The 18378-nt window shown below is 46.9% G+C and overlaps 1 protein-coding gene across 1 annotated transcript; it reads left to right on the forward strand.

Annotated features, from left to right (window-relative positions):
* The first annotated feature begins 1048 nt into the window (after nucleotides 1–1048).
* Nucleotides 1049–17384, forward strand: LOC119309457 (60S ribosomal protein L36-2-like). Its single transcript, XM_037585455.1, has 3 exons — nucleotides 1049–1114; nucleotides 16155–16354; nucleotides 17338–17384. The coding sequence occupies exons 1-3, from the start codon at nucleotides 1049–1051 to the stop codon at nucleotides 17375–17377; spliced, it is 306 nt and encodes a 101-aa protein (XP_037441352.1). The 3' UTR covers nucleotides 17378–17384.
* The last annotated feature ends 994 nt before the right edge of the window (nucleotides 17385–18378 follow it).

Below are 18378 nucleotides of genomic sequence, written 5' to 3' on the forward strand. Positions count from 1 at the left end.
TATGGAGACGGGCTGTGAACATCCTTCATAGCCCTTCGCAGTTCCTTCTATGAATTGACGAACTAAAGATCTGTGCTAAAAATGTGGGAAAGATTGGAACAAAAGGTACCGACTCACCCAACTTGGGGTTGTACATGGAGAATACATCCCGTGGCTTGATATGGATGAACTCCTCCTCTTCTCCTTTGAAAAAATCGGACAGTATCTTCGCCAGAGCGGCGGGAGAGTCTGGTCCTTTGCGGCCGCAGTGGGTGGCATCGTCTTCTCCATTGAAGTCGCACATGGGTTTTCCCCGATATTAAAGTGGATGCACTCCCCGCATTATGCATATGGACATAACTTCAATTATTGTCAGCCCTGATTTGGCTAGTGTATTTATCCTGTCCATCAGGAAAAGGATCTCTCTGTTATCTTCCTCCTGGTGGCTCCTAGGGCGCGAGTTGTGGCGTTTCTTCAATGGGGCATCTACAAACTCGGGAAGGCCCTTCCGAACAGGGTCCAGAAGAGGGACGTCCTCCACGTAGAACCATTCCGAGGGCCAGTCCTCGAATGTCTTCTTCGGGGTGCCGGATAGATATCCGGTCCCGGCGATGCGCCATATTTCGGCTCCACCCACTTGAAATATCAACCCCTTCTGGGTACGGGGTACTAGGCAGAATAGCCTCTTCCACAGCTCAAAATGAGCTTCGCAGCCCAGAAAAAGCTCCCAGAAGGCAACATAGCCTGCGATATGCAGTATGGAGGCTGGGGTAAAGTTGTGCAGCTGGAGGTTGTAAAACTCCAGGAGCCCATGGAGGAAAGGATGGATTGGAAATCTGAGCCCCCTCAGCAAGTAGGGGACGAAGCACACCCGCTCTCCCTTGGATGGGTTTGGAAAGCTCTCCGCTTGTTCCCCGCCATTATAAGTGGCTAGTCCAGCTCGGACGGGGACCATGTATGCAGGTGGGAGAAACCCTTTGGTATGCAACTCTACTAGTCGGTTGTGGGGAACAACATATCTCTCCCAATCACCTGGCCTAGTGCTACGGGAGCGAGAGGAGGAACCGCGATGACCGGCGATGGTGGTATGGATTTGTTCGGGCACGCACTGATGAATACTCGCTGGGAGGAGATGGTGTGATTTGGATCTAAGAATCCCCGTCTCTTTTATAGATGATTTACCCGCATGGTTGGGGTGGCAAATGTAAAAATGCCTCGACTTCTCGCATTCGCTCGACATGTGGAAACAACCATTATTAAAGCACAGAAACCGAGGAGCGCGACATTGATGAGGAGCCGGACACTGCTCGTTACAACAATGCTCTGGAGGATTTGGAGAAGAACCCGCCTTGCAATGCCGAAGACAATTTGCACGCCGGACTCATCGTCATTGAAGCCTAGTTTAGGGGCTACTGAGGGAGTCCTGGATTAAGGGGTCCTCGGACAGCCGGACTATATACTTTTGCCGGACTGTTGGACTATGAAGATACAAGATTGAAGACTTCGTCTCGTGTCCGGATGGGACTCTCCTTTGCGTGGAAGGCAAGCTTGGATATTCGGATATGTAGATTTCCTTCTCTGTAACCGACTCTGTGTAACCCTAGCCCCCTCCGATGTCTATATAAACCGGAGGGTTTAGTCCATAGGACAACAACAATCATAATCATAGGCTAGCCTCTAGGGTTTAGCCTCTACGATCTCGTGGTAGATCAACTCTTGTAATACTCATATCATCAAGATCAATCAAGCAGGAAGTAGGGTATTACCTCCATCGAGAGGGCCCGAACCTGGGTAAAACATCGTGTCCCATGCCTTTTGTTACCATTAGCCTTAGACGCATAGTTCGGGACCCCCTACCCGAGATCCGCCAGTTTTGACACCGACATCCATCAACACCACGTGTCATGCATCCAATCGGCTCTATCTCCGCAAAGGCTTGAACAAGACTGCATATGAAATACTCACTGGTAACAAGCCCAACTCAAGTACTTCCAGGTGTTCGGTTGTAAATGTTTCATTCTCAAGAAAGGTGTTTGTTTGTCTAAATTTGAGGCTAGAGCTCACGAGGGCATATTTGTTGGTTATGCTACAAACTCTCATGCTTACCGTGTCCTCAACAAGTCCACGTGACTCATTGAGGAGACATGTAACATGGATTTTGACGTGAATAATGGCTCCTAAGTGGAGCAAAGTGGTACTTGTGATGTAGGTGATGAAATTCCTCCCCAAGCCATAAAAAGAATGGGTGTTGGTCATATCCTACCCATTGAGGAACCCCTTGTGGCTGAAGGAGAAGGACAATTCTCCACTCAAGTGGATCCATCACCGACCCAAGACCCACACGCTTCGGAAGAACAAAGTGAAGGCCCTCAACCACGTGAACAATATCAAGGGCAAGATAAACCTCAAGATGGTGGTGAGCCACCAAGTGATTCCCAAGGTCGAGTTCTCCCTTCCAAGCAAGTTCAAGATCAAGAGCAAACTCAAGATCAAGAACAAGCTCAAGACGGTGCTCAAGATGATCAAGTTTCCGCTCCTCTTTTCACACCTGAGGAGGAATTAGAGCATCATGCCGCTAAGATTGCATCCAAGCTCACAACCAAAGGCCATTTGATGGAGAATGTGGTTGGAAGCCTAAGAAAGGGGGTAAGAACTCATAGACAATTAGCAAACTATTGTGAACATCACACGTTTTTTTCTTGTGTCGAACCCCAAAAGGTCTATGAGGCGCTCGAGGATACGGATTGACTCAATGCCATGCATGAAGAACTCAACAACTTCGAGCACAACCAAGTGTGGAGATTGGTGCCAAGGCCAATGGGGAATCATAATGTCATGGGAACCAAGTGGATATTCAAGAACAAGCAAGATGCTCATGGGATCATTGTTAGCAACAAAGCTCGTTTGGTGGCACAAGGCTACTCCCAAGTCGAGGGTATCGACTACGGTGAAACCTTTGCTCCCATTGCTCGCCTTGAATCTATTCGTTTGTTGATTGCTTATGCTTCTCATCATAATTTCAAGTTGCAACAAATGGATGTGAAGATTGCTTTTCTTAATGGTCCTATTAATGAGTTGGTGCATGTCAAACAACCCCCGAGGTTCGAGGATCCTTATTTCCCCGATCATGTGTACCAACTAGACAAGGCACTCTATGGCCTTAAACAAGCCCCACATGCGTGGTATGAGCATCTTACTGAGTTGTTGCAAGATCGTGGGTTCGAAATTGGGAAAATCGACCCCACTCTTTTTACTAAGAAGGTTAAAGGGGAGTTGTTTGTATGCCAACTATATGTTGATGATATTATCTTTGGTTCCCCTAACAAAGCTTCCAATGAGGAATTTGCCGCTCTCATGACCTCAGAGTTCAAGATGTCTATGATGGGAGAGTTGAAGTTCTTTCTCGGGTTCAAAATCATGCAAAGAAGAGAAGGAACCTTCATCAACCAAGCCAAATACACTCAAGACATGCTCATGAGATTCAAGCTAAGTCATGTCAAGCCGGCTTCCACTCCAATGACCGTCAAATGCCAACTTGACATAGATCCCAATGGTAAAGCGGTGGATCAAAAGGTATATCGTTCCATCATCGGCTCCTTGCTTTACCTTTGTGCATCTAGACCGGACATCATGTTGAGTGTGGGAATTTGTGCACGGTTTCAAGCCGCACCTAAGGAAAGCCACTATGTGGCGGTCAAGCGAATCTTTCTATATTTGGCTCATACCCAAACTTTGGCTTATGGTACCCAAGAGGAGCTAACTTCAACCTTTTGGGCTATTCGGACTCGGATTGGGCGGGAGACAAAGTGGATAGGAAGTCAACCTCTGGAGGGTGCCAATTTCTTGGTTTCTCTTGGTGAGTTGGTCTTCTAAGAAGCAAAGTTGTGTGTCTCTCTCGTCCACCGAAGCAGAGTATGTGGCCGCCGGTAGTTGTTGTGCTCAACTTCTATGGATGAAGCAAACTTTAAAGGATTACAGTGTCATTTGTGACAAACTGCCTCTTTGGTGTGACAATGAAAGGTGCCATCAAGATCTCTCTCAAGCTGGTGCAACACTTCAAGACGAAGCATATTGAGATTCGGTATCACTTCATCCAGGATCACATTAGGTGAGGGGAGATCAAGCTCAAATATGTCAACACTCATGATAACCTTGCAGATATTTTCACGAAGCCTTGGATGAAGCAAGATTTCACGAGTTAAGGCATGAGCTAAATATCTTTGATTCGAGCAATGTGGCTTGAACCCTTGCACACCCCACCATACTCATATTGATGTCTTGTTTAGGTGTATGCATGGACATAGGGGGTGTGTTGTTCTCTCAATGAACTCTCCCTCCCCCATTATGCATAGATTGATCAACTCTTTCACATTAGCCATTTTTCATAGTACTTGTGCTTCAAAGACGAGTTTTGGTCATGGGCCCAAGATTAATTCTTCACGGTTCCATACCAATTGACTCAAACATAGGTGGCTCCGGCCACCGCCCTCTCCTTTTGAGAGGTTTTGTTTCGTGTTTGGTCCTTGTTGTCTTTTGCCTTCTTTTGTGAAGTGTTCGTGTTTGAGTTGCCTCGTGTGTGTGCTCGTTTGCGTGTCCGATTGCTTTGCAAAGGCCATGTTTTACTTCCGCTCTAGGCGCGGTACTACCGTGCCATCCAATTTTACTTCTGCTCTAGGCGCGGCGCGGAAGTAAAATTTTACTTCCATACCGCGCCATCCCAACGTGGTACTACTGCGGCTAGAGCGGCAGTAAAATTTTAGTTCCGCACCTTGGAGCAGTACTACCGTTGACTTCAAACCTTCCTCGTAGCAACTAACCAATGTTATTTCTACTTGTTTCATTTGTTTTGCTGTGGTCTTTGCATTGATCCTTCTCGCTTCTTTTGTGTGTTCTTGTGTTGTGTGTCATAGGCCGGTTCGAATGTCCGTTGATCGAATCCTGTCCGTGACACGGGCTCGAAGCGTCTGCGCAACCAAGATTAAGCTCCAGAAGGCTCCACTGCCCCCCAACGCAGAACCAAGACCACCGCCACCAAGCTCAAGGAGCCCACAATGGGCATGGAGGAGATACCACTGGCGGAGTTTATCACTCGAAGGAAGATCAACCCCTATGTGAATCCCCGTGAAAACTTCAGAGGGAATGATTTGTTCTGGACCAAGCAGCAAAATCTTATCTATCTGGATGTGATCAAGGCCAGCCAGAACATCTACGTGGACGTGCACTGGATTGACATGAATCATATGAGACATGATAAGCACCATGACTATTTTTGTGAGGCTTTGGACCTGGTGGAGCAATTTGGCATTGAGCACATGCTTACCTTTCACTTGGACTTTGACCCAGAGATTGTGGCTCAGTTCTTCGCTTTGGTCCACTTCCATTTTGATGAGGCACAGACCATGACCTAGATGACCAATGACCAATAGATGACTGCTAAGTGGAAGGACTTCGTGGATTTGCTTCAGGTTCCTGATGAGGGGCTTGACACGCCCATTGGTGTTCGCCCTCATGCCAACCCCGAGTCAGCCAACAAGAACAAGCTTCAGTCATTCTTTGTTGAGAAGACGCTTCCCAGTAAGAAGAAGGCATGGGTGCTGAACTCTTTCCTTGACATCATGCATCGGATCTTCCGCAACTCCCTCTTTCCGTGCATCGGTGACAAGGACAAGGTGCATGCCTATCTTGTGGATATGATGCTCATTTGTGAGGAGGCGCGTCATGCTCAAACCCAACCACTTGATGTCTCACATATCATGTGGTGCGAGCTACAATTTGCGGTGTTCAACCGTAAGGTCCCCATCTATGGGCCTTACCTATTTCTCTTGATCACAAAGACTTGGGAGAAGCTCTATCTCGATGATGAGTTTGTTGCCCCCGGCTGGATTCGTCATGAGCCCATCAAGCTCCGCATCAAGAGCCAATGGGCTAACACCACTACCAGTGCCGAGGCAGAGGCTGCCAAGATGGATGTGGATGAGGATGAGATCAATGAGGAGGAACCGGATGAGGACAGTTCTGATGGATACACTCCTCCCTCTACTGAACCCACTCGGGCTAAGAAGCTGAAGAACAAGATGAAGGCTCTGTTCTGCATGCAGGCCTAGGGGCAGTACAGGACCCATGTTGCCTCCAAGGAGAGTCGCCAGCGCGATAAGAAGATATTGAAGACCTTTGGCGAGATTGTGCATAGTGGCTCAGAGGGAATCATCACTCTGGAGGCTGCCTGGATAGCCCAGCAAGGGTATCAGTGGACGAAATCAGAGGAGTAGACCATTCCCGCTGCCGAGACCGATGAGGAGTGTGGCGAGTGATTGTTTCAGCCTGAGCTACCACCCATGTCGTAGGTGTCCTCTCTGCCTTTTTGGTGTCTCGATGCCAAAGGGGGAGAGAGTGTAGGATTTGCTAGTCGTGTCGTGTTGTTTCACTCTGTCGCCTTGCTTTCGTTCTATTGAACCTCGTTTGTTTTGGTTTGGTTTGTGCTCGTAAGACCAAGTTATCTATCATATGGTGTAAGACATATGCACTCTAGCATATCTTATTGTCTTTGTTACTTAGTAGTTCGTGAGCCTGTGCTATCTTGTGCCCTTCTGTTTATGCTCATATTCATTATCTTTCCTACTTGCTTAGTGTTAGTTATATTGTTGCAAGAGATGCCTTGTCTATAAAATATAGGGGGAGTATTGATCCTAGTATGTGTGCCATGCAGTCCAAAGCACTTCTCTAGAGTGCACACATCTAGGGGGAGGATGTCTATATTTTATAGATGGTGGGTTTGCCGTTGTTTCATTTTATATCCCTATGCGCAAATCCCGTATTGTCATCAATCCGCCAAAAAGGGGGAGATTTTAAGGGCATAGTTATCCCTTAGTAGTTTTGGTGATTGATGACAATGCTTTTGCGGACTAATCGTGTGCGTTGAGCATTTCAGATATACACAAGACGATTTAGTGCCCCTCGAAGACTATTGAAGACGACATTTCTCTACGTTCCTTTTCGGTGGATTTGAGTCGTAGGAAAGCCGTACTATTAAGAGGGGGTCCGCGTTGGAAAGGTTTGGGTGGAATCAACACATACACGTCTATCCCTTTTGCCCCCCCTTTCCTTTGGCTCTTTGAAAATTTCTGCAACCATATTTTCCTCTCTCATAGTAATTACATGTAGGATCATAGCCAAATTCAACAATATAGCTATCACAAAACATATTCTCAACACGATACACATGCATGCGAAGTTGACACTCTACCAACATAGTGGGATTAACATTAAGTCATGACGTCTCCAAACCCACTTTTATAAAAAAAATCATAAGATTGAACATTATCCAAATATGTGGGATATAAAGTTGATACTCTTCCAAACCCACTTTCAATATTATTGCAAACACTAATCAATCTCATATTCATCATGGGGCTTAAACAAATTTTCAATATCATAAGAAGAATCACCCCAATCATGATCATTGCAACAAGTAGTGGACATAGCAAAACTAGCATCCCCAAGCTTAGGTTTTGCATATTTTTAGCATTATCAACATCAATAGAATTTATAATAACATCATTGCAATCATGCTTTTCATCGAAGGAACTATCAAGTATGGGTGCGATAGCAACAATCTCATTTTTATCATAAGGGACTATAGCAAATTTATCTCCATAAATATTGGCATCATGGCCACAAGACTAGCAAGCATCATGTTCATCAAGGGATATTTCAATCAAATCATCGGAATCATAATTATCTATAGATTCATGCATATCATTATTTTCTTCCAAAGCAACAGTCATTCTCTCAATAAATTATTTGACATAGACATTATGAGCATAGTTTTCATAGCAATATTTAAGTATGTCAAAATTTTTAGATTTGTAGAGAGTAATATCATACTTTTCAATCAAAGAAGAAACTTCAAAAGCACCCTTAAAATCAACAAATTCTTAAATTTGTTCGATATCATAGTAACTATAAACACCCTTTGCATGAGAAGATAAGATTTCATTATCATTAAACTCACATAGGTATGGAAGGTGTTTTTAGGGTTCTTAGAGCAACAAGTAAAATCATAAATTTCACAAAGATTCCAAGCATAAAATAACAAATTGTTTATTTGATTCCATAAGAGTCTCCCTTTTTCATACAAATGGTGACGCACAAAATGAGCATGCTCATCTAAAGATTTTCCCTCAACTAAACTAGTTGGAGTTACAGCGCGAGCACATATAGATCGAAGATGATCCAAGTAGCACACTTTAAGTGGATCCATATCAATAGATTTTTAGCAAGAAAAGATGCAAGCAAATAGAAGGCACATGGAAACACAAAAAAATACATATGGGAAGAAGGCGAATGGAAGAGAGGCGAAGAAAAAGGCAAATCTTTTCGAAAATCATTTTAGAAGTGGGGGAGAGGAAAATGAGAGGCGAATGGCAAATAATATAATGCAAGGGAGAAGAGTTTATGATGGGTACTTGGTATGGCTTGACTTGACGTAGATCTCCCCGGCAACAGCGCCAGAAATCCTTCTTGCTACCTCTTGAGCTTGTGTTGGTTTTCCCTTGAAGAGGAAAGGGCGATGCAGCAAAGTAGCATAAGTATTTCCCTAAGTTTTGAGAACCAAGGTATCAATCCAGTAGGAGATAACGCACAAGTCACCGAATACCTGCATAAACAATCAACAACTTGCACCCAACACGGTAAAGGGGTTGTCAATCCCTTCACGGTCACTTGCAAAAGTGAGATGTGATAGAGATAGTTAAACGGTAAAGTAAATATTTTTGGTTTATAGATCGGAAAGTAAAAGATTGCAAAACAGTAGATTGGAAACTAATAAGATGTAAAAGAGATTCAATATAATGTAAAAGAGACAATGGGGCCATAGGTTTCACTAGTGGCTTCTCTCAAGATAGCAAATATTACGGTGGGTGAACAAATTACTGCCGAGCAATTGATAGAAGAGCGCATAGTTATGATGATATCTAAGGAAACTATCATGAACTTAGGCATCACGTCCATGTCAAGTAGACCGAAATGATTCCGCATCTACTACTATTACTTCACACATCGACCAATATCCAGCATGCATCTAGAGTATTAAGTTCATAAAGAATGGAGTAACGCATTAAGAAAGATGACATGATGTAGAGGAATTAACTCAAGTGATATGATGAAAACCCCATCTTTTTGTCCTCGATGGCAACAATACAATACGTGCCTTGCTGCCCGTACTGTCACTGGGAAAGGACACCGCAAGATTGAACCCAAAGCTAAGCACTTCTCCCATTGCAAGAAAGATCAATCTAGTAGGCCAAACTAAACCGATAATTCAAAGAGACTTGCAAAAATATCAAATCATGCATATAAGAATTCATAGAAGAACCAAATAATATTCATAGACAATCTGATCATAAATCCACAATTCATCGGATATCGGCAAACACACCGCAAAAGAATATTACATCGAATAGATCTCCAAGAACATCGAGGAGAACATGGTATTGAGAATCAGAGAGAGAGAGAGAGAGAGAGAAGAAGTCATCTAGCTAATAACTATGGACCCGAAGGTCTATGGTAAACTACTCACGCTTCATCGGAGAGGTAATGGTGTTGATGTAGAAGCCCTCCATGATCGAATCCCCCTCCGCAGGACGCCGGAAAAGGTCCCTAGATGGGATCTCATGGGTACAGAAGGTTGCGGCAGTGGAAAAGTGGTTTCGTGGCTCTCTTGGATGTTTTCAGGGTATAAGAGTATATATAGGCGAAGGAACTAGGTCAGGGGAGCTACGAGGGGCCCACGAGGTAGGGGGCGCGCCCTACCCCCTGGGCGCGCCCTCCTGCCTTGTGGCTGCCTCATTGCATCTCCGACTTCATCTACAAGTCTTGTGGTTTCCTTTCGGTCCAAGAAAGATCATCACGAAGGTTTCATTCCGTTTGGACTCCGTTTGGTATTCCTTTTTTGCCAAACTCTAAAATAGGCAAAAACAGCTGGCACTCAGCCCTCGGTTAATAGGTTAGTCCCAAAAATAATATAAAATAGCATATAAATGCTCATTAAACTTCCAAAACAGATAATATAATAGCATGGAACAATCAAAAATTATAGATACGTTGCAGACGTATCAGACCATGATGGCGGTCAAGGAGATCTGGAGCGGTGGACAAGCCAGCCGCTGAAGCAGCTCCAGTGAAGTGGTGAGTTGGCAGTTGGGGGTTCCAAGGAGCGGAGGGTAGATCCGGCGGGGTGTGAGGTCCACCGCTGTGGCGGAGGACTAGATTCAGCGGCTTCGCGTGGTTGGGGGTCGGGGAGGCACTACTAGAAATACCACTACTAATGGCGCACCTAATATGGCCATTAATGGCGCATCACTGGTGCGCCACTGATAGCACGCCATTAGTAATTTTTACTAATGGCGCACCAGCTGGTGCGCCATTAGTATCTGGTATACTAATGGCGCACCACCTGGTGCGCCATTAGTATATGCGAGGGTGCGCCATTAGTATGCCTCCCAGTTGGCATGTATACCCAGGTGCTTTGGCATACTAATGGCGCACCACCTCTGGATGCGCCATTAGTAACCGCAGCATACTAATGGCGCACTACCCGGTGATGCGCCATTAGTATGCACTGTCATACTAATGGCGCACTGTCGTGTGATGCGCCATTAGTATGAATATTAGGTTTTTTTTATTTTTTTATTTTCTGTTTTTTGCACAGGTTAAAAAATGTATAATTTGACAAAATATAGACAGCACACATCAACAATAGATTCATCAAATACAATAGAAGATTAGTCTTTGAATACAATTCATCATATTAGTCTCCGAATACAATTCATCATATTAGTCTCCGAATTAAAAAGACCGAACAAAGATAGAACATTATATTACAAGTCTCGAGACCGCGAGTAGCGAGTTTGTCTTCGCATTACAAGTCGATATCGATCATCTAAACTACCATCACATAGAAGAGAGCTGCGGTCATCACGATGAGCATCATCACGATGAAACTCGTCTTCATCCGGTTCCTCCAACGCTCCCTCCCCTCTCCCGCTAGATAGCGGGCGTATCTAGATTCGGCCTCGGCCCTAGTGGTGTACCCTTTGTAACTGTTACCGCTGAATCGGTGAACCTGTCTCCGACACTCCTCCCAGTCATCGTAGACTCCGGGAACCTTACCCTTGTACACGACATACGTCGGCATCACTATGCACTAGCCAAACGAAACGTTAGTACCAATTCACAGACAATACATAAGCAATATATAATTATGCAATAGAACGATCGGAAGAGAAAAGCAAGACATTAATAGCATCGATTACATCTAAGTTGAACGACTCTCAAAACCAAAGAGACATACTACAAGTTCATTAAAGTTTAATTACAACATGAGCCAATCGATGTTTCAGAACTAGACAACTCGACTCAAGGGACCGGAGCGTGGATGAAGCCGCCGTCTATCGTGGGAGTCATGAAAGAACGGGCGTTGTCATCCTGCATTTGTAGCATTGTGTCGATGTCACTGTTGGACGGTTGATTTCTGAGGTAGAACTGCCCCGAGGTATGAAGGACATCTTGATGGATGATTTCCGCAAACTCCGACTGGATGCGAAAGAATTCTTGTCGGAGGTCCGCGTCCTGGATTGCCGACACGCTCGCGGCCCAATCTTGGAGTTTACTCGGTAGCAGAAGTTGATGATGGTCCCGTACGATCGCCCGCATGTGATGGATGGCGTAGTAGGCACCCTTCTGACCGCCAGGCGGCTGCTTGACGCAGCAGAACATCGTATTGTGGGAGAACACGTGCTTGCCGTACTTACGAATAGGCCTGGTGAAGGTGCCTCCAGATTGGGCGTAGCCGGGGAGAACATCATCAAGAACCTTCTTGACATTTGTGTAGTCTACGTTCGACTGACGGTCCGGGTCGAAATACGTGGCCATGGAATATTTGGGGCTTAGGAGGATGAGCGTGCAACGTGTGTCACTGCAGAAAACACGGAATGTTAAAAGAAAAATGATCGAAAAGTAAGAATTCATATGTTACGGGCCGGTTGAGGGGAGGACTTACTCGGGAAAGTAAGGCACGAGGAAGTTATCCTTATCTTGGTTTGCCAGAATGACGCCTTCGAGGTAAGAACTCGCGACTTGCCGGTCCCCAGCGCTGCCCAAGATCTTGGCACGCATGTATAAGGGGTCGACTATCACGATGTCCGGGGTCTTGTCGCGAATGATTTGCATCTCCATACTCAGCGAAAATAGCCGAACGAAGGTGTAGTGCAGCGGATGAAGGTTAAACATAGCAAAGATGTCATCAAACCGCAGGACGATCGTACCCCCGATGTCGCCATCCACAAAGCCCTTGCCCTCTGGCACCTTGGCCACGAAAACCGGGTATGCCACATCCTTCTCTCTGAGACGCCGCTTCTCCAAAGAAAGAACACTGTCGTGCAGACTCCGCATAGCACCGGTTGCAGCATTGAGCATATTTGGTGGTAGCATCGCCCTACCCGCCACATGCACCCTCCTCGAGATATCCTGCGGTGAAGGTGGCCCGTCCTGAGCACGGATCGTACTCGGTGCCGGCTGGCTCGCACCCTTCTTAGTCTTTCTTTTGCGTGCCTTCTTCTTCTCCTGTAATGGGACCGAGTTCTGCTCACAGACCGCCTTCTTGAGTGTGTTGGGGCTGATAATATTTCGCACCTCGCCTATCTGAGGCTCGGTGAAGTCGGCAGCTGGAGGCGTCTCCTGAGAGCTGAACGCCAGACGGCGCTTGTTGCAACTTGGCTTCTCCGCGGTACGAGCTAGATCGCACACGTCTTTTGTTGGGTTTGGTTCTTGAGAAGGAGGCCCCATGAAGTCGCCATCGTACCCATGCTCGGCAAAGTACTGATCGACGTTGCCAAATGTATCATCGTCGTCGTCGTCGTCGTTCTGATCCTGTGCCATATGCATGTTTGGATCCAGTGGCATAGGGATGTCCGGCACCGTTACGGCGGTCTTGCCATGGGGCCGACTTGGCGCCGGCACGACTGGCGGTGTTGTCTTTGGGGTGGTGTCCCCCGCCCCCAAACGAATCTGGCTCTTCGGCCAAAGCAGGGGCCAGCTCAGGCAGGCGCTGAGGGTCATCACGTCATCATCGTCGGCCCCGACGGGTCGAATCGGAGGTAACAAGTCGTCGCAGCCTGGCAGCACCCGAACCAGTTGAACCCTAAACAAGTTGGGTGGCATCTGGGTACCGTGGAACAAGGGGTTGCCCGGTTGAACGATTTTGCCCTTGGCGACATCGACCAACTCATTGTTCACGAAGTGGAGGAGAGTGCATGGAACGTCGGCGGCGCCCTGCGAAAACATGTAGGGCGTCAGGGATGCCCAGTCAAAGGCAAGGAGATGAAGTCCTCGGCCGAGAGAGGCTTAATTAGTTACCGTGATGATGGCGTCGAGCTCGGCTAATGTCGAGGCACCGCCAACGGCGGGCGTGCAGTTGACGGAGCGGCCGCTTGCTGAAGAGGTGCCGGCCGGCGTACACCCGGGTGCATTAAGCTCCCGTGCCGGCGTCGGAGACACCAATGCCGCCTCCGCCGGAGGCACCAATGGCCCCGCCATCGCATTATGCGAGTTGCTGGCCGTGAAGCTAGGAATCGGGGGCGGCCCCTGTTGGCCGCCCGCAATCCACGCACTCAACCCCGAGATCAAGGTAGGCACAAGGGCGGTGATCGTCTCTCCGAGTCGTTGTTCCACTTGCTCTTGGACAATCTCCGGAATCCGCGCCACCTGTGCCTTGAGTTCTTGAACCTCTCGCGCCTGGCTTTCCGAGCTGGTATTTTTCTCCTTCCGCACACCAGCGGTATAGTATGACCCCCATTTTGTCGACAAGCCTTTGCCGGCCACACGACCAGCTGACGTCGGCTTACTGAGCTTATCCTTGTTCTTCATTATATTCAACCCCCTATTTAGAGTGGTGTCCCAAGGGTTGCTCTGAGTCGACCCCGCGCTACTGCTTTCAGTCGCCTGCGGAAGGAATGTGAACCATTTAGAAATTCGGCTTCATTAATTAGAATGCAACCATATGGAGCTAATTACGCGGGGGTGTATTCCTTACCAGAACAAGCTCAAGCTGCCTGGTCTTCGGATCCGTGGTAAGCTCCTTTGTTTTCGGGTCCTTCTTGTACCGGGCCCTGACAAAGTTCCTGGTCTGCTTGTCACCGTATTTATCGAAGAGGGGCGGTAGGCCTTGCTCGGCACGGTCCGCCTCCTCCTTGTCCCATATAGGCTCCGCCACTCTGTAACCGCCGGGACCGAGTGTGTGTTCCCCTATGTTCAGCTCCCGCATTTGTTTCCCCAACTCACTTGATTGGGAGCTTGCGGTGCTCGAGCAATTGATCTTGAAGTCGTTGTAGTCATCTTCAGTGATCGAAGGATTTTTCTCCTTGATCTTCTCATAACTCTCACCTTTCTCGATCATTCTCTTCACATTGCTTTTCCAAGTAGACAGGGCCTTGCTCATCTTCGTGAGGGCAGCATTGTTCACTTTATTCCCTTTGAGGCTTGTGTTTTCGAATTCAGCGGGGAACTTGTATCGTTCGTGCAGCTTCGTGAAGAGGAGGTGGCGCAAATTCCCCCGGTCAGGATGCCTCAGGTTCTCGGTGTTGATCGAGACGGTGCTCCGGACAATGCACCCGAGCTGAAGCGAGTACCCCTTGACTATTTGTTCGGGCGCCGTTGGATTCCCGTTGGAGTCCACTTCAGTAACTTCCTCCTTGAGGGTGCGGAGCACGATCGGGCGCCGGTCCTTCCGTTGCCTCTTCGGCTGGCTGCTATCTGTGCGTGCGCCGCCATCATCAGTGGTGGCATCCTCGGCGGCACCATCAGTGGTGGCATCAGTGTGGTCATCCTCGGCGGCACCATCCGTGGTCTCAGGATCGGTGGGGAAGGCGGCGGCCTCATACAAGTGAGGTTGTTCCTCCATCTCCTGGGACAGCTCCCAGAATGCCTTGCCGCCCGAACCCCCGGCCTCATCGTTGTGGGCCATGTTTCTCTCTAAATAGAAACAAAGTTTGGTCAAAAAGTTGGTTATTGTCAAGGAACAAGATCATGGTCTCATCATTTAGGGTTTGTCGACACCGAGGCATCCTAAAATCTAAGCTTTTATCATTGAGGGTTTTTCGACGCCAAGGCACCCTAAAAGCCTAACTTTTCATCATTTCGGTTTGTATCGACACCGAGGCACCCTAAAAGCCATGCATTAGTCACAAGTACGCCGGGGCACTTGATCCTACTTAATTAACTACTAAGATACCCCGGCCCATGCATTAGTCACAAGTACCCCATATGTCCTATTTTTAGCAAAGTCATGCTAAAATTCATGGAAAATTTCAGCATGACCTTTGCTGAAAATAGGACATATGGAGTACCCGAATTTGCTGGAACGGAAGTTAATCGACATTCCAGCAAACTCAAGGGCCTCTCGGGTGGACAAGGCAAAAAAGGCCTCCATCACAACATGGAAAATACATTGGCATGTGGACTGGAATGTGGCTTCATTTAACAACAACAGTTTCACACAGAAAACAGAGCTGAATTCATTGAGATATTTGCATTGCTAGCTACATTTCAGTGCCAAATTTCACCAATTTAAGCAAAACTACCGTTTAGCTAGCTACAGTTCAGTGCCATATTTCACTGGATTAAAATAAGCACATACACATAACTGACAGCACACATACACATCACTGATTTAACGAAATTTGCACACAACTCAGTAGCACTTCATCATCATATAAAGTATATTAGCAGCAGTACAAATAAAGAGACATGATCAAAGTACTTCATAATAAACCCAAGCAACTTCATAATAAATCACTAGTCCTACTTATTGATGGTTTCTAGATCATTTATTTGATCGATAACAAATAGCCTTGTCCTGCACAAAATCTTTGTCCTCAGCTGTAAACTGAACTATTGTCAGGTCATGTTGTCAGGTCATGTTGAAAGTAAAATAGGACCTTGCTGTGTTTGGGACCAAATTGTTATTTGGCTATTCTAGCTGGCTTTTTTTAGCGAATTGTAACTTGTGTGAAGCTGAAACAAAGTTAACTTACATGCTCCTATATGCTCAGCTGAATTATTATAACATGTCTATCCAGTTTGCAGTTATTCTTACAATGTTATCTTGGCATATTTTGCAGAAAGGTACCAAGAGGGTGCAATTTGTCAGGAACTTGATTAGGGAGGTTGCTGGATTCGCTCCCTATGAGAAACGTATCACTGAGCTTCTTAAGGTTGGAAAGGACAAGCGTGCACTCAAGGTCGCCAAGAGAAAGCTTGGTACTCACAAGAGAGCAAAGAAGAAGAGAGAGGAGATGTCAAGTGTCCTTAGGAAGATGAGGTGTGTAACCACTCTGACTCACCATTTATATTATGAACATTATTTTTCTGACCATGTTCATTAGGTTTTGCTTGATTGAATTACAGATGGTTGTATGATTATAAGAGTCACACCTATGTGCGGGATGGTCTCAAGTCAAGTTAACAATATCTGCCAAAACCTAATACAAATGAATCATATGAATAAAAATGATTGATGCAGAATCCAAAATGGCAACTGGCATACATTGCTAGCAAAGTACTATTTCAATTGATCAGAGTTTTGAGTTGGCTCTGTGGCAAAACAATGTTAAGCACGCTTTATAAGCACGCTTTCAGCACTAATTTAAGCTGTTGCCAACTTCTGCAGAACTTAAACTTGGCTTGCTGACTAAATAATACTACCTCCGATCTATAACAAGTGTCGCAGTTTTGAACTAACCCCGGTTCAAAACTGCAATATTTATTTTGGATTGGAGGGAATACTACGTTAAGTTGCCTTCTGCTATTTGATCTCACAACTTTTTCTTCCAAGTACTGAATTTGACTTGTATCATTTGTAAGAATTGTGGACTCTTCATTCCAGCCCCAAATATCTACTGTGTATCATATTTTTTGCTTATGTCACACATTATCTTTATTGGTTAAGCTAAGGAACTCTCCCTTGGGTGCAGAAAAATAGTGCCCATCAGGACCAAAACAATTAAAGCCAGTCAAAAGGATTAGTAGAAATCGAGGCCCTCGCCTGACATGCATCTAGTCGAGGGCATTGGTCGCACGCTCAATTGAAATAGTACTTTGCTAGCAATGTATGTCAAGTTAACAATCGAAGTGCATACAGAAAACACAGAATTAATGCAGAATCCAAAATGCAAAGTGTTCTTTAGGTTTTTCTTTTTTCTGACCATGTTCATGTCTTCTACTTTCAGGCAAAAATAGTTGCAATTCTGTTTTGCTGCAACAGTTGGTATATAAATGACTAAAATGTTCTCACGTGATATGCAGGTCTGCTGGTGGTGGTGGTGCTGGTGACAAGAAGAAATAGAGATGGGGCTCACGGGGGATGCGAGGGGGAGAGGGGGAGAGGAGGAGGGGGAGCTCACGGGGGCGACGAGGTCCGGGTGGTGGTGTGGGTGCTCCGGCGACGGTGGTGTGGACGGGGCGGCGTCCGGGCCACCGGCGACGAGGGCGGCGGGGCGATGGCGAGTCGGCCTGGCCACCGGAGTCGGCCGGGCGAGGTCAACGGCGAGCGCCCCCTCTTCCTCCTCCTTCTCCGTGGGGAAAGCGGCGGGGCGGCGGCGTCGGGAGAGGAGAGGGCGGCGTCGCGGCGTCTCACGGCGTCGGGGCGGCGTCGCGGCGTCGGGGCGGCGTCGAGGCGGCGGGGCAGCGGCGTCGGGAGAGGAGAGGAGAGGGGAAGGGGATCGAGGGCGAGGGCGAGAAGGGGATCGAGGGCCGGGGAGGAAAAATATGGATGGGGGCACAATACTAATGGCGCACCACCCCCCGGTGCGCCATAAGTATATCCACACTAATGGCGCACCTCACCCTGGTGCGCCATTAGTACTTTTTTTTCTGCTCGAGCCAACAGGTTATCTCCCACCTGACCTGATCCACACCAAGTCCCCTCTACTAGCTCAACTGGTTAGTAGCCAGTTCTCACACCAGGAGGTCCTGGGTTCGAATCCCAGGCTCCACAAATTTTTTTTTATCATTTAAAAAGCTGTTTGATACTTATTTATGTTTAAATATGTTCAAACTTGTTTAAATAATAACAGTAATATTTTTTTATAAGACAGTAGCATTTAAAAAGCTGTTTGATACTAATTTTTTTTATAAGACGGTGCGCGGGGTGCGGGGGGTCGGCGGCGGCGGTTGGGTAGGGGAATCGAGGGTGCGGTGGGTCGGCGGCGGCGGCCGGTGGACTTGGGGGGTGCTCGGCGCCGAGGGGGACCGGATCTGGCGAGGTGGGATAGCGGTCGAGATGGAGGGGGATCGAGGTGGGCTCCACAAATTTTTTTTTAGCATTTAAAAAGCTGTTTGATACTT

Source organism: Triticum dicoccoides, chromosome 5B (assembly GCF_002162155.2).
Source record: "Triticum dicoccoides isolate Atlit2015 ecotype Zavitan chromosome 5B, WEW_v2.0, whole genome shotgun sequence".
In the NCBI taxonomy this organism is placed as follows: domain Eukaryota; kingdom Viridiplantae; phylum Streptophyta; class Magnoliopsida; order Poales; family Poaceae; genus Triticum; species Triticum dicoccoides.